This window comes from Dermacentor silvarum, chromosome 6, assembly GCF_013339745.2.
Source record: "Dermacentor silvarum isolate Dsil-2018 chromosome 6, BIME_Dsil_1.4, whole genome shotgun sequence".
Classification (NCBI taxonomy): Eukaryota; Metazoa; Arthropoda; class Arachnida; order Ixodida; family Ixodidae; genus Dermacentor; species Dermacentor silvarum.
In genome coordinates, this window is record NC_051159.1 from 27,845,415 (window position 1) to 27,863,453 (window position 18,039).

General features: G+C 46.1%; 1 protein-coding gene across 5 annotated transcripts in view; it reads left to right on the forward strand.

The window, feature by feature from the left end:
• LOC119455344 (endoplasmic reticulum aminopeptidase 2) overlaps positions 1-18,039 on the forward strand; it is a 147,587-nt gene that overhangs the window by 64,607 nt on the left and 64,941 nt on the right. For all 5 annotated transcript variants that reach the window (XM_049668720.1, XM_037716729.2, XM_049668719.1 and 2 more), the window contains 4 exons: positions 3,621-3,852; positions 13,562-13,692; positions 13,749-13,804; positions 13,888-14,035. In XM_049668720.1, coding sequence (XP_049524677.1) covers positions 3,621-3,852; positions 13,562-13,692; positions 13,749-13,804; positions 13,888-14,035 — 567 coding nt within the window. The remainder of the gene's footprint in view (positions 1-3,620; positions 3,853-13,561; positions 13,693-13,748; positions 13,805-13,887; positions 14,036-18,039) is intronic.

Here is an 18,039-nt window from a genome sequence, read left to right on the forward strand (position 1 = left end):
GTGAGCGATGCCGATCCACGCTTAGCGAAACCGTCTCACGTGGCTAGGAGCAGGGCACCGGTATGGACAAATGCGGATTGTTCGAACGCGCCACCCTTCGCATGACCGTACACGTGAACGACTAGGCGATGGTGTCATAGCATGGGGCGAACATATTCGCTCGCTATCTGGTCGCGGTGAGTCGGACTTCCTTGATTTGTCGCGCGCCCATGAGAATGTTCTATGCGTAGTAATTTGGCTAGCATGCATTAGTGTATGAAAGGAGCAATAAATGCCCCTTTGTTTGTTTGCACTTCTGTGTTGTCGTTCCTTTGTCCCAAGAGCACGTGTGAGATCCCACAACCACCGGTGCGGCCTTGGTGGGAGAGGTATTTCTCAACTGACGGCGCGGGCTTCACGTGTTCAGCATGGTGGCTTTGTCATGGTACTCAGCAAACTGAAACTTACCCCAGTTCATGTTGTTAGCTGCTTTGCTGTGTCGTGTTTATCTTTGGGCGCTCGTAATGCAGCGGATTTGTAGCTGTACCATTTTACTAGCTAGACGACCTTAGACCTAAAGTAAGGTTGCCCGAATGGCAATCCTGTATACCACATGACTGTATGCTCAATTTTTGGGGGGCCTTTGGGTGGCTTGCTTTACTGCTAAGGATGCGCAGTATTTTCTTTTTTGAGCGTGCAGGTTGACTAAGTGTAGCCACGTGATGGTTGTAATTTGTTCATGAGTGGTCGCGTACGCGGATTATCTTTATCGAGAATATTCGCAGTGATGTGCGTTGGAACCAACATTTTTAGATTAGGTTCAGTTGGCAAAGAGCATGGCCTTCCAGTGGCGCTTGCCTTCAATCCACTTCCCATTGTAACCAACGTTTATTTTTCGCCAGCATACTGCACAAATCAGCCCAAACCCCGTACTGCTCAATCATATTCCAACCTCACCTGAACACATATTATTCGGGCAAAAACTGCTGAGAAGCCTAAAAAATCAACAACCAGCAAGGAAACAAGACAAAATGCCTTGTCATTTTTATTTGATGTTGTGAAAGCGAATGCAGCATGTAAATTATTTACCATTATGTATTAGGGCATCGATATAGCCAAGAAATGCTGCTACATTCTTCTGGCTTGTTAGCCGAGTCTGAATGTTTCCATTTTTGTCAATGTAACTGCACGGCGGGACAAGCACACCTCTTGAACTAACTTCAACTGTCAAGTCTTGCCTGATTACTATGGCCTTTTCAATGTGTACAATGCCCTCGGACTCCTCGAGCTTGTACAAAATAACCTGGATGGTTCTTATCCTTATTCTCTTATTCTTGCTAACTTTCTTATCCTTATGGCTTACACCGCCATCCATGCCGTCACTTGCATCAATTTCGTCACACAAATCCCTATCACTTTGGCAGGAAGCAACTTGGGCGGGAACCACTGTCCTCACTTTGGGTGGTTTTCTTGCTGACTTGGGTGTCTTTGATTTCGACAGACGCTGAGGTATGTTCGGAAAAATTCGGGGCACCGCACGCTCCCTCAGTGTCCACCTGCCTCACGGTATCGTTACGGTATCTAAAAACATTGCTGTGGAGTGAGCCCCAGACATTCACCTTTCGAGAGCTCCAGGCATCATGCACACGTTCAAAAACAGAGAGAAAAAGTGCGGCCTTCCAGTGGTGCGGAGCGGGTCGAAGCGACTGTCGACCAGGCAGGGGCACTGCAGTAGCATTAGGATCGGCGACAAAATGGCACCGCCTCTCGAAGCCAGTTTGCCAACTGAAGAAAAAAAAATTTAAAAACATTGGCTGGTACACTGGAACAATTTTTGACATGCAGGAATAGTGTCCAGCCCACAGTCATTCAAAATCATCCTTGTTGACTGTTACAAAATCTGCTCCAAGTAGTCATTTTTGTTGCAGCAAAACCTACTCCAAAACGCTCTTGGCCATTCCCATCACTGGAATTGGGTATATAGCGTAATCAGATATTGTGAGCCACGGTTATTTCTTGAAGACCTTCCTAGGGCAGGTCGAAGACGAGTGTATTTAAAGGTAGCATATGTGTGTTCAGTGCATTCACTGTCTCCTAAGCTATGCTGAGACATGCTGCTGCTTAAGGTTTCGCTATTGGGGTCAGCATAGGCATCACCATGAGGGTTGCCCGCATGCATGCATGTTGATTGGTCAGGTTCGAATTATCCGGCAAAGGCCAATTTTAGGATCGAAATAACGAAAGTTTGGGCCGATTGAAATACATGGGTGCCTGCAGGGACTTTCGGTTGGGATCGAATTAACCAAAAAATTGAATCAACTTGAGTCGAATTAACGGAAGGTGTACTGTACAGTAAGCCTTATTACAACAAAGTTGAAGGGGGAGCCAAATTTACTTGGTTATATCTATTACTTGGTTATATCCATTATTGTATGTAATGCACTGTGAATCTCTATGGAAATTTCGAATGGAATTTCGCTTCGTTATGTAGCCATTATTTCATTATATCCTGCTTTGCTATAACGAAGTTGCACACAAACCAAGCACAGTAAGTGGTCAGGCTAAGTGCACTACTGACTGTGCTGCTTCAAATACTGACAAACACCTCGTGACAGCCACGCTTTCGAAGAGCTTGTCGATTCATACCACGAATTTTAAGCTGTACTGGAACCAGAGAAGAGGCACGTGCATGAAGTCTAGCATGGCCACGGCTTCATTAGCATGCATTCTGTACAGCCTGGTGACACAGGCTGTTTTATTTGTTAACACTCAAATAAACTTCACAGACTTAATTTCACAGAAAGACAAATGAAATTGCGGCCAAAGTGCTAGCACCAGGCAAAAAAGTTACTATCCGGTTGCGTAAAATAAAAATACATGTGGCATCGTCAACTATGCTAACTATGCTGCAACAGGATTAGCAGCACCACAATTGATGTGAAAGAGTGGGAGAGGGTGGTAAAAATGACATTTCTTTTCTTTATGGCGGGATTTTAGTTGTACTACCTGCCTACACTAGCAGCTATTTCTACTGTGCAGTCAGTGTTATAACAAGGGTAAATGTATTGACTCCTGCTTAAGCCATGGAAACCGCAAGACACTAGGTCTGTGCACCAAGCCCTTATAATAACAATTTCACTCACCATGTAACACGGCCATTTCAGTTGCTCAACTGAGGGTGCTTGCTGTGACAACTTCTCATTTTGCTAGGTGCCACCTGTGTGGACCTCTTCCTTGGCCAGTGTTATGTGCTGCCCTCCTCTCTTGTCTATCTCGCACCCTTGCACAAGGATTTTAAACGTGTTAGTGTGATAACAAGTATGAAAAGCGCGCAAGCCAGCTGTATTTGCTCAGAGACCCCCATGTCTGCAAACAGGCCTCGATTAGAAGCTCTAGTTTGGCTTGCCCAGGTAGAGCAGAGTACCGGCCTTTGATTGAAGCAAAGACTGTGCTTCAGCCTTTCTTATGGCAAAGTGTTGCATGCTTTCACTGGAATGTCGTCGAGTGCAGTGAGCAGTGCAGTCAAGAGGTGGCACAGTGTAGCAGACAGTTTTGAGAGAAGGTGGCATGGTCAAGTTGAGGAAATATGGGGGTTAGAGCTCCAAGTGGCCTCTAATAAGGGCCATTGTGTTTTGCAACAGGTGACCTCTGGCCAGGTGGGCGTTTCACAGGTCATGGAGACGTGGACACGACAGAAAGGCTTCCCACTTGTGCGATTTTCAGTCAGCAGTGATGGATGGCTGCATGCTACACAGCGACGATTCCAGCTCCTGCCTGCTGACCTGGTCACTGATGTGGCAAGGTGGCACGTGCCGCTCACTTTTGTCACGGATAGCGGTCAACAGCAGCTGCTTTGGATGAACAGCACTGATCGTGAGCCCTGTCACACATTCTGCTAGCCCCGACTACTGCAGCAGCATTGCCTGCTTGTATTAAATTTTAGCTGTTGTTATTTCTGTGACCAGAAGTTTCTGCGTGTGCACTGCCATGCTATGCAAAATGAAACTTCTATTGCCCTGACAGAGGGACACAGTCTAGTCAAGTGTTTGATGAAAATTCATCCGGTCAGGTATCATAATGATAAGGCTGTGGTCACTGACCAAGTCGAGGTGAAAGACACGGACATTTCACAGCCTATACAGGCTCCTTGGTACAGGTATCTTGGGTGCGAGCAAGGAACGCATACAGGCTACGAAAAGTCTCTGTGTCTTTCACCTTGACTTGATCGCTACTTCATCACCATAGGGGCGTAGTAATGTCAAACCAGCTGCTGCACCACAAAAAACCAATTTGTCATCACTCATCTTTGTCAGCCCTCACATAGCCATACCATCATTCATCATTCTGTGTGAAGCAACGCACTGAACACGGCAAAGCGGATAGAACACTGTGCTTGCAACTGCTTCATTCCAGGACAAGCACTTCATATCTACAATAGAGCCTTGTTGATATGATCCCGTTACATACGATTTCCCGGTGCCAACGTTCGCGATTGTGAACACAAAAAATGACTCAGTGGAGTTACTCTTATTCTTTTACCGGTTCATATGTTGCTGGAAACTGTGATTTTTCAGCACCAACATTCAGTATATTACCAAACTGCGATCGTATGATACGTTTTCCAGCTGCTGGATCCCATGTAAACAAGAAAAGGCACGAGGCGCGCGCGATTGAGAACAGTAGCTGCCCGCCGCATCAGCTTCCCCGTAATACTCCCCAGCCCATCTTGCTCGCTAGTGTTGTGCTCACAAGCTTCAGCGGTGGCGATGAGGTGTTTGCCTGCCAGACTATGTGCGGTCCAGGGTTCAATTTCCCATCGCAACATACTTTTTCTTTGTTTCTTTCTGTTCTTTTCTTTGTCTATTTTTTTTCAGCAGTGTCTCTGATGTGGTGAAAATACTTTTGCCACTTAGATCTGAAAAGGGCAAATGGCAGCAAGCAATGTATCTTACGGCTGCTCGACAGCCAGATCTAATGCACCATTTATTCCGCTGTTTTGACAGTGAAGCTGTTCTAGCTAACCGAAAGAAGTGACGCTTGCTGTAGCAAAACCTCGCCAAGCTATGCCGTCACTGAATTGCCTAGCAACAACCTCACGGAGCAGCGTGTGCCTCGCCTCATCTCTGTGCCGTGCACATGTTGCCTTGACATGGGACGTTAAGGAGAGGGAAGGAGAGCATGTGCGTGGCGCGCGCAATGCTCGGTAGAGGGAACGAGAAAATGAGAGGGAGATACAGAGAGAAAGAAATTGTAGCTGCACCAACAAGGCAACGCGCAAAGTTGCTGCCGATGCCGCCCGCGTTGCCTAGCCGCACATGCACCGAAGCAGTAGCGATGACATCGCCTCGCATTGTCTAGCAACCGCAGGTGGACGCTCGCTTCGCCCGACACAGACACGGCTCCTGCCTGCCTACCTGCCTTCGTTTGTGGCATGCCAGGGACGCTGTCGCTCGTAGACATTGACGCGTCCAGCGCTAGTCACGCGAAATGTCGCGAAAGAGAAGGTACCTTCGAAAATGATTGCTCGAGAATACCTTTCCTACATGTGTAGTTAAGTTAAACCAAGTCAAGACCTAACAGTAGCAGCCAGTAAGACTTGAGGATTGACAGTTTCGCTGTGCCTAAGCTTTGCACAACCGAGTGCAAGCTTGCCCATTTTTTTACATGTGCTCTGTAGCGCATGTAAGAACGGTGCAAAAAGCTTACTTAAACGTATGACCCGACGGTCCGATGCATGTGGCAGTCCAGCAGCACTGATGACACACTGTTTTGTGCCTTGTTAGATTAAGTGGCAAAAGGCTTTTGCTGCATCCAGGCAAACTGCCTCAGTCAAAAAAGAAAAAGAAGCAAAAGAACAAAATGATTAGTGAATTGGTATCCAAACCCAGCATAGCAATCGGAGATTTTGCCACAGCACTAACGATATGACTGACTTGCAAGAGTTTCTGTACTTGTAATATTTACCACTGACTGCAAACTGTTGAGATTTCTGCCTCATGGTTTTTGCAGATTTCGTCATTTATAAAAAATTGGCTGTGGCTTAACGCAGTTATGCCTGGGTGTGCGTAGCGAGAGGTACGGTTAATGTTATTGTTTAGCTTGGTGTTTCATTCCGTTGTTGATCTGCGGCCCTCGCACGAGCTGCCGAACTAGACGAACCATCCTCATCTGAATGCACTCGCCTGGCCGCTTCGTACTTACGACGCTTCTCGAGGCGTGCAGCTCGTTCTTCCTCCATCTCCTCGGCTCGCTGCCTCCTCTTGGATTTGTTCCGACGACGAAGCCTGGCTTCTTTCAGTCTCTCTGACTCAATTTCCATGTCTGCCGACGAATCCCACCGAGCCGCCCCTTCTATATATACGATACAATGCCGATGCAACACCGATACAACGCCAGCGCTTGCTAGGCAACGGCTCAGCTCGCGGTTTCACCGGCTCCTCCTCTGATGTCATGCCAGATGGCGCGGCCAGTGGCGCTGCCAGCTGCGGTGGTTGCTAGGCAATGGCTCAACTCGCGGTGCGGCCACCGACCACAGCGAAACGGCGAGAATGTGGCCAATGTAGCTCTCGCTACAAAACCAGTTCTTGTGTGCTTTATGTACATTGAACACATGTACTTTATGTGTTGAACACAAACAGCCACTGTAAATTTTGTCAGAAAAGTGAGCCCTCAGCCGCGTTGACACCGATTACCATTGAAATTAGTTACTGTATGTGTATTCTCGACTACGTTTGACTCCTCCCCACCGCACCTCTCTTCCCGCAAAACCCCATCTGTGCAGCATTCACTATATAGATAAAGCAACATCAAAGTAGAAATGTTCATATTCTACTAACACGGCCAAAAATTCCTTTCATCTTATACCACGCCATGACTCGCGTTATAATTTTTAAGTGTTTTATTAGTGGTACGCTTGCAGTAATTAAAGCAGCTTTCCGAAGAAACGTCAAGAAAGAAGCACTTTGAGTGATAAAGCAAACAGTACGATGAGGGTCACTTGCACCTGTTCGTGCACGAAAACTAAACACGACTTCATGGGCGGTCCGTGGAGCCAACTGTATGGAGAAGAGTTGTGATTCTCTGCTTTCGTTAATTATCGATTCTGTTAGTCTGGGTATTGCAGTTGCAGCTTCAACATCTTCGTAACTGTGAGATGCTGTGACACAAACGGGTTTCCACTATTCGCATAGTGGATTGGTAGCGAAGCGTAATTGCAGCATTGCTCTATTCATATTCATTTGAAACTTCATATGAATACTTCATATGAATACTTCATATGAACTTCATATTTTATATGAAACTTCATATTTTAGCTTCCATTTAATATTTTCTATTTTATGCACATGTCACTCGGTAGCACGAAAGCGAACTTGGTTTATTTAGCAAATGGATAATTTAAGAGGTTATTCAGTGTGGAGGTGCCATTTTCATGCACTGGACATTCTCGCAGATTCACAAGAATGTAAAATACTAATTATTACGGCTACAAAGAATCCGTTTTTGTATAAAGTGTACACATAAAGAAGAGTCAGTTGACATTGTTTGAGACTTCTGTGCATTAGGAAGTGTTTTTAAAAAATTTCTCAATTTGCAACATTTTTCAAAAGTTGCTACACTTACTAGTATATTTATATGCTAAACCAATGTATGTAGCCTTTTGAAACTTGGTGTGCTCTGAGAACTTAACCTGTTGAACAATTATGCTGAATATTGTTGCTGTATCGCAAATCAACATGTTTACGATTTGCCACAAATTTCTAGTTTTGGCGAAAATGAGCAGTATTTAAAAATCAAAATAAAAAAGCCCATTGTTAACTTCCTCAAAATCGTGTAAACAGCTGTTCACAGACACTGGAAATAAAAAAAAAAACATTAACAAACATGCTGCATTATTTTGTTTGCAATGTCCACAATGTTGTTTGCAATGTTTGCAAGGTGAAATAAGAGCTTCGTCAGGATGCAGTGAGGTGCTGAGAAAAAGAGACATCGGGATAAGAAAACATTGATATGCCTCCTTGACCTTGATTGCAACAGAAAGGTAGTTTTGGTAAACTATAAATATGATTTCAAGCATGACGTTCTACAATGTCTAACTTTCTGGCATTGAGGTCTGTCTTTGGTCATCGTCCGCGCCCCTGTTTTGTTTGCGCTGAGGCTGTTGTAATGATCGTCTGTTTTCAACGGGCTAGTAGAGTGTGTGGAAGATCATTGCCGAGAGGCGGCGACGAAGGAGAAAAGAGAAGGCAGAAGAAGGGACGGCAAGAGCAATACAATAAAAAAAAAGATGGAGTGCTTGGTCTAGGGCTCGGGTCTTTATTATGCAACATTTATTTTGGTGCCAAAATCCCCCGGTCATCACCCTTCTAAGCCTTGTAGCTTCAATGGCGTCCGTCGAGCGGCTGCGCAAGAACCGTGGTGTCGTCAGGGCCAGTGTCACGAAAACAATTACGCTCCTGACCAACGAACTGCAGGCCTCAGTTCCCGATGCCTCCCAGTTGGACTCTTACATTAGCTACCTTAATCAGAAGCACACAGAGCTCGTCACCTCGACAAGCACATCTTTGACGCCACTGACGATGACGCTTACGAGGAAGAAGTCGAGGCGGCTGCCGAATACGGTCTTACGCGGTGTCCCGAGCGTGGTTCTTTTTTTCGCGAGCTTGCGAATCAAACGACGGTGACGAGTACCTCAAGTCCGGAGGCAACTCCACCGAATGCCGATGCCGGTACTGACCGCACCTCAGCAGAAAATGAGGTTAGTGACACTTAACCGCGCCTATCGACAGAGACAATAGCTCCCAGTCACGGGACCGTTCCACGTCATTGCACAGTGGTCCTGTCGAAACTGCAAATTCCTATGTTTTTCGGCGCACTTCGCGATTGGCAGTCCTTCTGGGATCACTTTAGTGCCACACTCCATCTCAACACAGAGCTTTTGCCCATAGAAAAATTTAAGTACCTATTATCATATTTGAACGGCACAGCTAAAAAAGCATCGAGGGGATTCGACCTACTGAAGAAACTTATAGCATCGCTATCAAGATTTTGACAGAGCGATTTGGTCGACGCGATTTGCTCATCAACGAGCACGTTGACCACCTGCTCACCTTGTCAACAGTCAAGTCCTCGGCAGAGGTCGAAAAACTTCGGCTGCTCTACGACAATGTCCAGTTTCGGGTCTCTGCATTGACCGGTTTGGGCGTCTCACCTGATCAATACAACGTAGTTCTCAACCACATGCTGATGAAGTGCTTGCCCGACGACCTCGCGATACTGTATCGCTAGAAGTCAAAGGAAGCGATGCAGGAAACGTCAGGTGACATGACTCCTCAAGAGAGAGCTCGGCAAGCTACAGAAATGCAAAGTTTTCTGCATTTCCAGATTGAAATACGAGAGGAGTGCAAACCAGGGCGCGGAGCATGCGCATCCTCCTGTTTCCTGCCTGAAAATGATGTCCTTTTGCTGATACCGCCTTTATTGGTCCTACGATGTCTATCGCTACTTTCTGAAATGGCATGTCAATATTCCCACGTGGAACTCGGTTCACTCGTCCTTTTGGTATCGTCCGCTGGCAAACGTTACAGGATTTTACATATCTCTTTACTTCTCTTTGTAGTCCTGGCCAGAAAAAATTCTTCTGTGATCCTCGCCACCGTTCTTTTTATGCCTTGGTGCCCGGCCATGATGCTGTCGTGTCCCAAATTCAAGACCGTCCGTCGTAGTGATTTAGGAACCACCAGCTGCATCACTTCTCTGCCCGAGGTAAACTTGCATCTTCTGTACAACAATCTATTTTTCTTCTGGAATTCAAAAATGGTTCTTCTTCTTTTATTTGTAGTCGACTCTTCTTCCTTCTCAAAGCAGGCTTGTGGTGAATCATCCTTTCTTTGCATTTCTGCAAATTCTGTTGGCGTCACCGCAAGTACTTCAGTTGTAGGTACCTTCAGGGCCCTCAATGTTCACTGTGTACTTGATCTTGTAGCTATCGCCGTCGACACTGCTGGACTATCCTCTGTAGTCTTCATTTTTTGTGTCGCCATGTTAGGATCGTGCTCCTGCTGTTTTTCTTTAGCTTTTCCCGTGTCAGTGCAGCTGCTCTTCCACTTGATATCAGGGTCATCGACGCTTCTTACCCCTGGTAGATTGCCCAATATTAAATCATATAGCGGCTTATCTACACACTTTACTATCAGCCGTCCTGAGTAGTAGGGAGTAGAAACTTGAATTCTGGCCTCAGGTAAATGCCTAACCATGCTGTCGACCATGATAACCGCCGCTGTTTCTCCTCTTAGTTCTTGCTCCCGAATCAGACTTCGTCTCACCAAGGCCGTGTTGGTTCCACTATCTCGAAGAACCGAGGCTTATATTCCGTTGATCTGTCCATCAACTACAGGAAGACCCAGTGATAGTCTCGTCTTCTCGAACGCGTCCTTGTTGTCCGAGACCATGGTTTTCAATGTATCATGTGTATCCTGGGTATCCTTGGTCGATTCTTGCGATGATGCTGCCTTTTCATCATTTTACGAAACCACGCCTGCTGCCTTTACTCGGTTCTGTAGTCTACAGTTTTCTGTGCGGTGTCCTCGTCTCTTGCAGTGCTGACAAATGATATGTGCCTGTGGTCGGTTCCCTCCTACATGACAATCTACTGCACGATGACCGATGCGGTTGCACAGGAAACATCTAAGTACCTTAGTTACCGCACCTTGCCTAACTTGGATTACATCATCGTCTCTTTTACGAGTTTCTTCTTCGTTTTTACCTAAATTCCTCAAGCCTTGCACTTCCAGAAATTGATCAGCAGATTCAGCGAAGTCATCTAGACGTTTCAATGAACGTTCTTTAAGAAAAACAGAGTTTTGGGCTACAACAAGTCAAGAACTGCTCAATCACAATATGCTCCCTGCAGTGGCGCACCGACGGGGGGGGGGGTTTCGGGGGTTGTAACCCCCCCCTGAGGCCAACCTAACCCCCCCTTTTGTTTAACCCCTTTTCTTTCCTTGCACATTTGTGTACTGCAAATAAGATGTAAGACGCGCAATTGTCTGCACACTCGCAAAAAGCGCATTTTTGACAATTTCCTGCGAAGAAATTGAAATTAGTGCTGTTTAGATGGTATTGGCAAACTGTCAACCCCCCCCCTGGCAGAGATCCTGGGTGCGCTACTGGCTCCCTGACTCCTTCGTACATCTTCTCTGTGTTTGCCATTTCCATCCATCTGTCAAAATAATTTGTTAAACGGCAAGCAAACTGTTTACCAGTCTCTGATTGCTCTGGTTTACTATTCCGGAATTTTTCACGGAATCCTTCTGCAGTTAGCCTGAATCTCTGCAGTAACGCTTTCTTGACTTAGTCGTAGTCCATTGACTCAGGCGCTGGCATTTTTCCGAACACGTTCAAGGCTTCTCCAACTAAACACAAACTAAGCGCTGTCGCCCACTCAGATTGCTCCCAGCCTTGTCCTAAAGCAATCCTTTCAAAACGATGCAGATAAGCATCAAGGTCATCTTGCTTATCGTCAAATGGAGCCATTAACTTTCGTAGACAAATTGTCTTCGTTCTTTGTGGCTCCATTTCCGAAGAAACCGACGATCTGTCTGCATCATCTCTTCCAATAGACACATCGACCAAATGCAACTTTAGCAACAAAATTTCTTTTTCCTCTTCGCATGCTTCTCGAGCTTCTTTTTGTGCTCGATCAAAAAGGCTAAGCGATTCTTTGCGGCTAAGTCCCACAGAACTGGCTACCCCCAACAGCTTCTGATAATCCATGTTCCTGCGAAGTGTGAGACCGAGTATTCAGGAAATAAATCTTGGCAAGCTCGTCAATATTTTGTCATGTTCTCACGGTGGTAAACACGACACAAGGAACGTTTGGGTTACGAAAAGCCTTTATGGGGCATGAGCATAAGAAAAATACATATATCCAGAAAGCATGCGTTATCAACCCAATAGCAAAACCCTAACATACGACAAACTATATACAAAGCTGGTTAATTTAAAATATTGTCTCAAGTCCTTGCACATGACGCATTATGCAGTTCAAAATATTTACATGAAGTCTATCGACGTAGCCTCGTCATTGTCGCGGCTTCCGATGACACGTTGTTGGGCCTGCCGATGCGTCGTAGACCCAACGTCGCTGTGTCCGACGTTCGGTCCACTGTTGAGCTAGTCAGGAGGTCAGGATGGTACGGTGACTGAGGCGCCTGGATCGCCCGGTCAACTCCTGCTAGCCTGCGTATCGTAGTCGCAGGGAATCCGAGAAGTGGCTACGATACGCAGACCTTCAGCTCCTTCTGCCTACTTCGTCCCAGAGCATAGCTGGGCTGCTCTCTTCGGCTACGTGTCCCTTCTCCCATTGGCCACGTAGCTGTGCATGCACTTTTGCACTTCTTCTTCTGCTTTTATATTGTATTCCTTTTATTCAAACGCTCTTATTTTCTAACTTCTTTTTTCATTATTTCTGCCACCTACTCTTCGTGTCTCTGCTTTTTCTTTTTCTTTCTTTCTTCCTTTATTGACTCATGACACTGTACCAATGGGACAACACCTTCCGACGGCGTCCGCGCTTGCTACAGAATCTGTTGCAGTTACGGAAAAAGCGTGCCCCTTATGCAACAGTCGTCGTCATATTATCGCGGAATGCAACGTCCAACTTTCTTCGTGTGAAAAATGGGCTAGTTCGCGCAGTGCTCGATGTTGCTACCGTTGCGGCAGAAGCAATCATGTGGCACGTCTTTGCAGACGGTCACGCAACATCATGTGTAGCGACGCGGAACAGTTCATCTGATGCTGCCAACACTTCAATGAAAAGAGAAAGGCTCTTCTTGAGACTTTGAAAAGAATTTCCCCATGAGTGCGTGGAAGAGTTAGTGTTTCCCCAAAGGACCTAAGTATTTCAGAGAAGAATTGTCGCGCCTCCTTCTAGCTTTTTTAAGAAACTGTGAACTTTCCGACAAGTGGTGATGACTCTTAGGGAAGGAACATTCCACTATGTAGTAATCTAACAGCTTCTTTTTTTATTTCTTCTTAATAGAGGCAGTAGGGCAGAGCAATCGCTGGCACCGTGTGCGAGCTAACCCTGCCCTAACCAACACCACCACCAACCGCATCTTAGGTTATACACTCGAACCTCGTTATAACGAAGTTAAAGGGGGAGCCGAAAGTACTTCGTTATATCTGGCACTTCGTTTATCCATTGTTACCATTTACTGCAATATAAGCCCAATGGTGTGTACAATTGTAAACATGAAAATAAGATGACGGTTTTGCGGCCCGCAGGACCGCTACACAGCCACGCATGCAATGCAATTTCAATGAAAGAACTAAAGAATCTTCGGCGTGTGCAACATATGACTTAGCACCTGACACGACAGGCTTTAGATAGCTGCCTTCTGTTACATTGTGATGGATATTTCACATCCGATTTCTGGTGAGGCTGCATGCAGCAAGCAAAGGTACTCACTGAGATGACTGTGCTGTCAACGGTACCTGAAATTTAGAGCTTCAGCAATAGTGGACAAGTTTTCCTATGCTGACTCGGGAAATGCTCCTAGCCCAGTTTACAACACTGTTACAGTGGATGTGCCCCTCGGTGAGTCGGTGCCATCCTGGATCAAGGCCAATGTGAACCAGACAGGCTTCTACCGGGTCAACTACGATGCATCGAACTGGGTGGCCTTGATGGGCCAGCTTCAGCGTGACCACCAGGTAGGCTGGGCTAGCTAGCACTGAGCCCGCAAGCACTGAGCTGGCCCTGAATGCAGGCACTGTGGCCAGCAGACAGGGCGAGCCTACTCGATGATGCCTTCACCCTAGCCAGGTTGGGCCATCCACGCGGCATTTGCTTACGTTTTGCGGGAAGCCTGCTGGTCTGTGTTACATTCCAAGCTGATGGCTGTGCAGGGCTGGGGAGCTGAACCTGTCGGTGGCATTGGAGCTGGCAAGCTACCTGAAGAAAGAGCGGGACTTTGGGCCATGGGCAACAGCGTTGCCCCATTTGCTTGACCTGCAACGCATGGGCAGTGACTCTGACTGGCTGCCTGTTCTGCAGGCAAGCACCCTCTCTTGGCATCATGTAGAAGACCAGCCATTACTTTCTCGCTCTCAATTTATTATAATTAGGAGCATTAACTTACGTTTGTCTAAAGGTTTAGTAAAAGTATGTGCTCATTTTGAATTTTGTGCAGGGTCCCTTGTACAGCTTGTGCAAGCTGTGGTCCCTTGCAAGCGACAGTTTGTTATGTACCTAACAGTGGGCAAATTCCTTTATTTTAATACCCTAAGGACTCGAGTGGGCATTACTGTGGTGTCACGGCCTATGGGCCAACGAAGAAGAACGCCAACCAGCCATAACCCAACAAATGATCCCCGTTTATTTTATGACACCCAATTATATACATATGGACAACAGCGTCACAGACATTCACAGGGCTTCCAGACGGGATACTGAAACCAAAACTAACGACACAACATATTCCCCCCCTTAAACTTTCAGTGGGTTAGTAAACTGTTAGTGAGTTAGTACTGTAAGGCGCTTTATACATTAACAACTTGCTCTCATAAGGGAAACTTGAAGGGATACAGACACAAAATCTGAAAATTTTACGAAAATGCTGAAAATGAATCCTCAGTGTGCGATTACACCAAAAAGAAGTAGTCACTTAGCTCATTTTTGAGCCGATGGCTTTATTTTATTGCGATAGCAATTATATGGACACTCAAAAGCAGATTTCTGCCGTCGGCGTCGCCGTCGCCGTAGCCGTCGCCGTCGCCGTCGCCGTGAGGTTCCGTATGACGTCAATGGAGATGAAATCGTCGCCGCGCGCCGAACGCTGTATGTGCGAGTGAAAGGGCGCGAGGGGCGCGCGCTTTCACGGGGAGTGAACGCACGGCGGAGAACAAACGCGCGTTCTGCGCCGTGCTCGCTTAAGGGCTGCAGAAGTAAGCGTCTCTTTCCTCCTTTACAATCACCATATATGTAGAGCAAACGCGCCTTCTTCTGACGCGGGAGAGGCCGTGGGGGAGGGGGAGGGAAGGGAAGGGAGGCGACGTTTAGCTGCGGCACCAAGTGCCTATTTATATCAGAGGCTCCGGCAACAGTCACCAACGCCGCACGCATTTTGAGCGATCGCGGGCAAAACACCGACGGCGTCGACAATAGTTCTGCGTGTTGCCGGTGCTGCTGCATGTCCAAGTTTATACAGCTGATAAAGCTAATATCATTACTCCGTATAGCTCTCTACAAATTTGCTATCGCAATTGATGCTTCGCCTTTCAGGTGAAACTGCGACAACTTTTTTGGTGTTTTTGTGAGTGCGCACCACGCCGCCCGACCCACGTGAATTGGAAGGCATGAAGTCATGACACCCTCGTCAGATAGCCAGCCGGCCGGCTGCGGTCATTTGAAGCGCACCGCCGCCGCGATTGCGAGCATGGATTCGAGTTTTGGTGCCTCTACCAGCGAAGAGTACACGTCTGAAGACGAGGACCATTCCAACTTGGCAAGAAATATTACCGCTTACGGTTACGAGCCTTCCGCGTCAAGCGACAAAGAAGAGCAGGCGGCCGTGGACGTGCCGGTCAGGTTTTCGCGAACTGTTTAGCACGAAGATTTCGCTCTGCACCAGACACTTGTGCAAGAATTATTTGTAATTTAGTTTGTAAACTTGCTTTTTCAAAAGCGCGCGCAGGCGAGGCAGCTGCAGGGTAGTTCAGCACTGCGTGGATGACTGAATAGTAGTTTATGCCATCAGTGTGGGCAACTGCACAAGTAGGCTGCAAGTGAACGAAAACAGTACCGACATCTTTTCGCCTCCTCTTTTCAAATGCGCCGCTGATCATTTCTGCCCTATGGTCACCCATTGGCCGTGTGGGCCTTTCCGAAAAGTTACTGTCACGTTGCACTGGTCCATACCGTGTATTGTGACAAGTGACCTATGTCACATAGGAAATCATGCCCATCGACTCATCAGCGTCGTCGTTAGCTGCAAGTGACATCGTTCACGTAGCGAGACTCAAGCCATATTACGCACCTTTCACCGCGGATGTGTAGCTTAAGCACCAGAACGGTGCTTCTACTGCCGGGGGTGATGATGCGGAAAAGCCACACAGCGTGGCTGCACTGAAGAGGAGGAAGACGACGTGTTCCCGCTCGATATAGCGTCGCCATCTTGGCCTCCGTTGGCTTCCATGTAAATGAATTGTAAGTAGCCTTGGGCATCAGCTACATGTAACAATATAATCTTAGGCCTTTTGGAAACATTCTTTCAGGACTATATTCTTTGGCAGACACTGCACTGACTTGAGTGTGTCTCAGAAAAAGCGGCTTCATGGACCCTGTAAAGGCTTCTGGTGGGGTATTACATAAAGAGGGGGCTATCATCAGTAAGGAAATAACTGTTGTCACGGGTGCTTGTAGTGTTTTGAAAAGCTTAGGCAGGACACGAACTCAGCTATGGTAATAATATGGAGCTAAAGGTATGGGTGTGCAAATAATTGAAATTCTGGATATGAATCAAATTTACTTTGCCATTTGATTCAAGTATCAGCTACTATTTGAAATTTCCTAATTTTTTTATTATTTGGATAAAAGGGATAACATTTATTGCAATCTATTGGGATGGCTGTTCCTCCGACTGATTCTGCTACACGAAAGTCTAGGTTGCTGTGTTGAGGCACCAGTTTTAATTGAGCAAATGTGTGCACAATGTGTGCACCAGTTTTAATTGAGCTAACTTATGCACAATAATATCCATTCGTCCTAGTAATATGTTGCCTCCGGAGACCCATGGATGTGTTGTATTGATCTCACTAAATTTGCATCTGTTTAAACCAATGTGTGGTCCTGTAGTATTGCTCTTGGCTCCTTCATTGAGCATAATGCACTATGTTGTTCTGGTGACTGTTGGGATCCCAGACAACACACAGACATCCTAAGGATGTTTGATGGATGTCCCTAAAGGATGTTGAGTAGATCCTAGATATGATTCTAAAATGTCCTACGCTAATCCAGAAAACCTCCAATGTGAAACACCGAAAGATGTCCCACGGAGGCCTGGCCGGGTCTTTTTCAGATTTCATTTGGATGCGGGATGGAGGTTATATCACAAGCTGAGGACATAAAATGGATATTATTAGTCATGCTTGTTCTAGGCACATGGTGGCATTTGCATGCAAATGAGTGGAGCAACCTTGTAAAACTAGCACAGCTTTATTGCAACTTGTCATTGGGCTGCCTAAGTGGATGAATTTTGCGAACAGTCATCAAGCCCCTAAGAGAAGTGAACAAACAAACTGAAAAAACAATTAAGGAGCAAGACGAAAGTACATTAAAACAGGCACTGTTGGAATTTAGTATCCCTCAACAAAAGCTTCGAACGATGGAATGCAGGCCAGCATGTCACTGAACATTCTCTTATGTACAAAACAATCTCTTGTGTGCAGAAAATGCCTACTACGGTAGTGCTTTTATTCAACCAAACAAAATTTTAAAGAATCGTCTGTGGCAGTGTAATTGTAGTTCTTGTGCTAGATTAATAACAGTGGCGTACATTACGTACACGGGAAATGTATATTTATAATTTACTAAGGGAGAAAACTTCACTAATTACACTTTTAATTAATCAAATCACGGCATGTGCTTCAATTTCCAAATTATAGCCAGTGAGGTCACAAGGCGTATCCACTTAGAATTAATTTTCAGGTTGACACCAGAATACATCAGCCTCCTGCTACTTTTGTGCATCAGTGCACATTTTCTTATGCAAGTGGAACAGTGCATTTTTACCTTAAGTTTGACGGTGCATATCAAAACCAGTGCCATCCTCACTATTTGCTCCTAGTAGATATGCCTTACAGACTTAACAGCTACAGTTTGCAAATGTGCCATAAAGCAATTTGTCTAAGGTGGCGGTCCCACTCCGGCGGCACGAGCCCCCCGTTTTCAGTACTTTTGGAGCAATCGTGGCGGCTCTTCTGCTTAGGATATAAAGTTGTCGTATATACCATAAAAAAGATTAATTCTTGTAGATTCCAACTCTATATATAATATAAAGA